Consider the following 7,283-nt stretch of genomic DNA (forward strand, 5'->3'; position numbering starts at 1 on the left):
AAGCGTCCACAGGGGGAGGGTTGTGGGGGGGAGGGAGACTGGGTTGGATTTTGTCCAGTTAGTGGTGTGAGATTGGGTGTGGTTTTGTCAGTCAATGGGGGAAGACTGGTTCAGTTTTGTCCAGTCAGTGAAGGAGAGACTGGTTCAATTTTGTCCAGTCAATGAGGGAGAGATACTGGGTCAATTTTGTCCAGTCAATGAGGGAAGACTGGTTCAGTTTTGTCCAGTCAATGAGGGAGAGATACTGGGTCAGTTTTGTCCAGTCACTAGGAGATTTACCACACGACTGTAGACTGTCCAGAAGGGTCGTGTGTTAATTAATATTATTATTATTATTATTATTATTATTATTATTATTATTATTATTATTATTATTATTATTATTAAGGAGTTCTTATCTGTTAGCGGGTTAGAGTTGGCACCGTGTGTGTGTGTGTGTGTGTGTGTGTGTGTGTGTGTGTGTGTGTGTGTGTGTGTGTGTGTGTGTGTGTGTGTGTGTGTAAATTAATGCCATACCGATTATAAAAAAGACTGTGTGTATATCTCTCCAACACACACACACACACACACACACACACACACGGTGCCAACTCTGTCCCTACTAACGTGAAACCCCTCCAACTACCAGGGTCCCGACGCACACACACACACACACGTACATAAAACCGGTAGCAGCACCTAAAGTTGTATTAATATGTACACACAACTCTCTCTCTCTCTCTCTCTCTATCTATAACAACTTTGTACATATTCACAGTTAAAAACATTTTATTTTATTTATGTACAGTTTTTAACATCCAGGATAGTTAAAAAAAAATTATACAAGATTCGTCCGTCCTTATAAATGACTAATATACTGTACAGGTGAATTAATCAACAGGTAAATGTATATATCTTCCAGGTAAACGAACACACATCTTCCAGGTAAACGAACACATCTTCCAGGTAAACGAACACATCTTCCAGGTAAACGAACATATCTTCCAGGTAAACGAACACATCTTCCAGGTAAACGAACACATCTTCCAGGTAAACGAACACATCTTCCAGGTAAACGAACATATCTTCCAGGTAAACGAACATATCTTCCAGGTAAACGAACACATCTTCCAGGTAAACGAACATATCTTCCAGGTAAACGAACACATCTTCCAGGTAAACGAACACATCTTCCAGGTAAACGAACACATCTTCCCTACACCTTCCCATTCTGACGACGGTGTGAGTATATTTATATAAGACTTGTGAGACCTTTGGCAGTACGGTGCTTGTGGTTGCTTTGCCCCTGCCTACCCCTATTTGCCCCTGCCTGCCCCTACTTGCCCCTGCCTACCCCTATCTGCGCCTACCTGCCCCTACCTTGCTCCTGCCTGCCCCTACCTTGCTCCTGCCTGCCCCTACCTTGCCCCTGTCTGCCCATACTTGCCCCTACCTACCAGTGCCTGCCCCTACCTACCCCTGCCTGCTCCTACTTTCCTCTCCCTACCCATGCTTTCCCTACTGCCCCTGCTTCTGCTTACCCCATTTAACCTCTGTCTGTACATTTCCTACCCCCTGCCTGCCCCTGCCTGCCCCTGCCTGCCCTTGCTCTTGCCTCCCTAATACTGCTAGCACCTGGCTCCTCCTGACTGCCATCGTCTGCCACTAAGGAAGTCTTGTCTCTGTGTTCTGTTTCTGTCTCCCCCAGATGAGACGCCTCTCCTGACCTCTCTCTGTGTGTGTGCACTTTATAAGCTTTTCTGTGCACCTTTGTAATCTCTCTGTGCACCTCCTAATCTTTTTTGTGCACTTCCTAACCTCTCTGTGCACCTCCTAACCTCTGTGTGTACCTCCTAACCTCTCTGTGCACCTCCTAACCTCTCTGTACCTCTAACCTCTCTGTGCACCTACTGACCTCTCTGTGCACCTACTAACCTCTGTGTGTACCTCCTATCCTCTCTGTGCACCTACTGACCTCTCTGTGCACCCTAACCTCTGTGTGTACCTCCCTAACCTCTCTGTGCACCTAACCTCTCTGTGCACCTTTGTAATCTCTCTGTGCACCTCCTAATCTTTTTTGTGCACTTCCTAACCTCTCTGTGCACCTCCTAACCTCTGTGTGTACCTCCTAACCTCTCTGTGCACCTCCTAACCTCTCTGTGCACCTCCTAACCTCTCTGTGCACCTACTGACCTCTCTGTGCACCTACTAACCTCTGTGTGTACCTCCTATCCTCTCTGTGCACCTACTGACCTCTCTGTGCACCTACTAACCTCTGTGTGTACCTCCTAACCTCTCTGTGCACCTCCTAACCTCTCTGTGCACCTCCTAACCTCTCTGTGCACACCCTGGCCCTTGACGCCCCTGACCCTGAGAGCTATTTAATACTAATAAAACAATAATGTACTTTGTATAACTCTTTCTTCACCCGACCATAGATTTGCTACTCGGTCAATTTTCTACCTGGGCAAGAGGTAACCTGCACCTATCTATCTGTCTATCTATCTCTCTGTCTATCTATCGATCCATCCATCTATTAGTCTACCTACAGTTACCTATGGATGTGTCTACCTATTCTTACCTGTGTATTGATAGGTATTAATTACCTTAACACCTGTCGCCTTACTAAACTGATTGCCTAAACTCGCTTGAGCATTTGTTAGTCTACGAACACGTGTGAGTTTGTCTACCTTGAGTGAGCCTTGTTGCTCCTCCATGGTGACACAGGTGCCCGAGGCTGTACACATACACATAATATAAAACGTGTGTGTAAACCTAACTGGTGATGCTTGGGTGAGACTGGTGGAGGGAGGGAGGGGGGAGGGGGGGGTAGCAGGTGTGAGGAGGGTGAGGGGAGGGAGGAGGGGGGTGGTGAGGGGGAGGGAGGGGAGGGGGAGGAGGGCGCCCCACAATGGTTTACACAGTGGTCTCGTAGTCAATACAGACGACGTCGTCAGAATGGGCTCGTTGTCACCAGGTGTCGTTCTCGGGCGGGATGAGGAGGTCCTGTGTGTTGCTCTTCATCCCGGTGCCGTTGTTGACGGCCGCCGTCGCCGCCGCCACCACCACCTTCTGCGTGTGTGACTGCCGCTTGTGTACCACCACGGCGATGAACAGTGACACCAGGGAGAGCAGCAAGACGCCCGCCGCTATCAAGTACACCCAGGGCAGAGTGGCCAGAAGACCGCAGGCGGCTGCCCCTTCGTCAGAGCCAGAGGGGCAGTGTGGGATGCCGTCACACCACAGCTCCTCGGGCAGGCAGGCCGAGATGTCTGGGCAGCGGTGCGGGCAAGGGTCGACGCCTGAGGGCATCAGCGACGGCACCTTGAGCGGCCGCCAAATCCCTATCCAAGTGACCAGGAACCGACCCGAGTAGTTGCCGATGTACTCGACGAAGAGATCACGTGACTGGGGAGGTTCCTTTGGTCCCTCCTCTTCATAGTCCTCAAGGAAGGTGGTCATACTGGTGGTGGAGAAGCTACTGGTGGAGAGGGTGGTGGTGGAGAGGGTGGTAGTGGAGAGGGTGGTGGTGGTGGAGAGGCTGGTGGTGGAGAAGCTAGTGGTGGAGAGGCTTGAGGTGGAGAGGCTGGTGGTGGAGAGGCTGGTGGTGTTCTGGTACGAGAAAGGATCTTCTTCGTACTGAAAGTTGAACTCGTAGTCCTCCCAGCCGCTACTGAAGATGTGGGTGTAAACGTCCCGCCGCTCCGGGCAGATGGAGGCGATGGGTGTGGCTGCCCCAGCGGCGTACACGTTGATGCGGGAAGCGACCTCACAGTTGTCCTCGGTGGCGGCGAAGCCTCGCACCCTCATGAAGAGGAAGGAGGCGTCAGTGGCGACAATGAGGCGGGGCAGGGAGGCACACAGTTCGCCTCGCCCCGCCCCCACAGTGAAGTTGCCGTAGCGGCCACCTAGCCGTCGGGTGGTGTCGTTGCAGCCCTCCGTCACCTCCAGCGGCGCCTCCAACACCGAGTATTCTCCCGCGAAGAAATAGTCGTCGTAGTCGTTGGTCGGGGACATATAGGGCACACTGAAGGTGATGTGGATGGTGTTAGTGTAGGACACCAGGTTGAAGGGCCGCCCGTTGGTCACATTACACAGACACGCTCGCTCGGCGGGGACGTTGGGCCAAGGTTCCTCTCTGATTTTGATGGCTGGGTGACCTGACTCTCCTGCGTGTGAACACTCGTAGCGACGGGAGGAGTTCCTGTACACAGTGTTACACTCTGTCCCCATCTTGGACCGCAGGATTCTTAGTGACACTCGCTGGTATGGCTCCACCTGGAAGGTGTACACGCAACGCAGTCTCTTGGCTCCGCCGCGACCGAACATAAACACATCCCTTGGAGATGCAAACAAGCGGTCTGGCCGAACGCTGAAGGTGCGGTCACAAGGTCCTCCGTCAGGGGTGGGATCACCCCATTGACGGATGTCAACAAACTCATACCGGGCCAGGAACTCCACGTGCGCGGGGCCCGTACCGGCGGCGTATCGTAGCGCCAGAGTCATGGCGGGCCGGGCGGACACGTAACTCTCCATCGGAGAGCAGGGGGCCGAGTAGGGCCCCGGGGCGTGCACTTCACTACACACACGAGGGAGCCTGTCAGGCTTACAGAACCTTCCCAGTAACAGGCTGCTGCTGTTGGTGTCGCTGCCCAGCGGTATGTCCCCGTTGTAGATGCTCAGAGTGTTGGAACACTTTGCTGGTTTGGGCATCTCTGGGTGGTTGACGTGGCGGTAGTGGAGGAAGTAGAGCCACACGATCTCTGTGTTGCCCGCCAGGAGTCGCCAGGTGCAGGTGGTGTTGGGCAGCAGGGAGTGAGCTGAGGCCTGTACGTAGCCACTACGCTGACCTTGGCTGTTCACCTGATACTCACACTCAGAACCTTTACGGACGTACGCCGTAGACTCGCGGTCCACGAACTCTACAGCCACGTCCAGTTCGAAGCCAAAAGTGCGACGTCGAGGAGAATCTTGGAAAGGGAAGTCGTAGGGTGAGGCGTGGAATAGTAGGAGGAGGTCAGGCCCGCTGGCTATGAGGCTTGAGAGGGGCGCCCCGCCCTTACACAACTTAGCCAGTACCGGCGACCTCGTCGTGTTGCCGTCGAAGGCCACCAGGTAGTCGTATATAGTGTGGCAGGAGGCGCCCACCTTGAGGCGTTTCTCCCGCGACATGTGAGGAACGTTGTGGTCCTTGATGTAGATGAGGTGAGGGTTACGCTGGTAGACGGACACCAGCGCCACCTTCCCCTCCGGCACGCGGGTCTGTCGGATGTGGTAGTAACAGGTGAGGTTACGGGGGTACATGCCGGGGAAGTTTGGTGACTGGATCTTACAGTTCTTCTTGTCGCAGTTCTCAAAGTACTTATCACAAAAAGAGTTGGGAAGATCCTCCCCGCGGTAGCTAGGACTGTAGGGTTTCCCGTACCTCAGGATCGCTCGTTCCTTGCGTAGGAAGCGGTAGGAGAGGCGGAGCATGATGGTGTCCTGTTGCTGGAATGATCCCGGGTTTGGCATGTCCTGGTTGGTGTGGCTGATGTTGAACACCCGCAACATGAGGGTGATAGCAGTCGTCTCCGAGTAGTAAACGTTGTGGCCCCAGGACGTCCCGCACCAGAACCCGGCGTTGAGGGGACGACTCAGCTCCTCAATCTGCATGTGGCCGTCAGGACAGCCAGCGTCGGTGTGGGAGGTGAACCTGAAGACAGAAACACCGAGATATACTGTATGTTAGCTGAGACGCCTGTGTGTGTGTGGCAGGGAGCTGACACACACACACACACACACACACCCACATGCACAATACTGTATATGTTAAACCACCTCTCACTACCACACTCCAATCTCCCTTCACCCTCTCACCAACACTACCACACCTCACTACCACACCCAATCTCCCTTCACCCTCCCACCAACACTACCACCTCCTCACTCACACACCCAATCTCCTTCACCCTCTCACCAACACTACCACCTCTCACTGCTCACACCCAATCTCCCTTCACCCTCACCAACACTACCACCCTCACTACCACACCCAATCTCCCTTTCACCCTTCCTCACCAACACTCACTCTCACCTCCTCACCACCACACTCCAATCTCTCACCCTCTCACCAACACTACCACCTCTCACTACCACACCCCCAATCTCCCTTCACCCTCTCACCAACACTACCACCTCTCACTACCACACTCCAATCTCCCTTCACCCTCTCACCAACACTCACCACCTCTCACTACCACACCCACTCTCCCTTCACCCTCTCACCAACACTACCACCTCTCACCAACACCCCCTCTCATAAAGCTTCCACACATAAACAACAGGACTTCAGCAGCACGACACACATCACAGCACATCACAGCCATCACACAACACAACACAACACAACACACCTCACATCACAGCACAGCACATCACAGCCATCACACACAACACAACACAACACAACACACCTCACATCACAGCACAGCACAGCACATCACTCACCACCCACTGAAACGCTGCCAAGGACGTGACACAATACAGAGAGTAGCACTTGGCCCACCTCTCCTCCTGCCCCGTCCCCTACCTCCGCCGGTGATGTTCTCTCCCTCCCTCTCCCTCCCTCCCTCTCTCCCTCTCTCCCTCCCTCTCTCCCTCTCTTTCTTCTCCTGCAGCAGTGTTTTTCTCTGGTATCTTTCTCACCTTCACAACACCACTGGGAAATCTCTCTCTCTCTCTCTCTCTCTCTCTCCTCCTAATAGATCTTACCCTCCCTTCCCTCCATGCCTATTTCCCCTTCCTCCATCCCTATTTCCCCTTCCCTCCATGCCTATTTCCCTTCCCTCCATAAACAAGATGTACTACAGTCCTCACCTGCCGAGGCTGAACTGCTCGATGCTCAGCTGCAGGTCGCGCGTACTGGTCCCCTGAGGCGATGAGGTGGGCTGACAGAAGTGTGGCAGGGTTGTCTCGTGGGGTCGTGGCACCTCAAGTCTGTAGGTTGAGCCCATCCTTCCGTGGTACGTCCTGTGCACGCTGTCGGTGAAGGTGAGGTGGTGAGGTGAGGGTGAGGTGAGGTGAGGGTGAGGAGGTGGTGAAGGTGAGAGTGAGGTGAGGTGTTAGGTGAAGTGTTAGGGGTGAGGGTAAGTGATCTGTTGTAGGTTATGCACACACACACACACACACACACACACACACACACACACACACACACACACACACACACACACACACACACACACACACACACACACACACACACACACACACACACACACACACACACACACACACACACACACACACACACACACACACAC

At 53.4% G+C, this 7,283-nt stretch overlaps 1 protein-coding gene across 1 annotated transcript; it reads right to left on the reverse strand.

Annotated features, from left to right (window-relative positions):
• Positions 1-2,860: 2,860 nt before the first annotated feature.
• On the reverse strand, positions 2,861-6,993 carry LOC121860657. Its single transcript, XM_042357921.1, has 2 exons — positions 6,838-6,993; positions 2,861-5,674 (listed from the first exon to the last, which is right to left on the reverse strand). The coding sequence occupies exons 1-2, from the start codon at positions 6,972-6,974 to the stop codon at positions 2,950-2,952; spliced, it is 2,862 nt and encodes a 953-aa protein (XP_042213855.1). The 5' UTR covers positions 6,975-6,993; the 3' UTR covers positions 2,861-2,949.
• Positions 6,994-7,283: the final 290 nt, after the last annotated feature.

Source organism: Homarus americanus, unplaced genomic scaffold, assembly GCF_018991925.1.
Source record: "Homarus americanus isolate GMGI-L3 unplaced genomic scaffold, GMGI_Hamer_2.0 scaffold21206, whole genome shotgun sequence".
Lineage (NCBI taxonomy): Eukaryota > Metazoa > Arthropoda > Malacostraca > Decapoda > Nephropidae > Homarus > Homarus americanus.

Bases quoted from the DNA above. Each gene is read 5' to 3' on its own strand.
- LOC121860657 (XM_042357921.1), bottom strand. From the start codon at position 6,974: ATGGGCTCAACCTACAGACTTGAGGTGCCACGACCCCACGAGACAACC. The intron at 5,675-6,837 runs GTGAGGACTGTA...TTCTGTCTTCAG, and splicing joins GAGCAGTTCAGCCTCGGCAG to GTTCACCTCCCACACCGACG.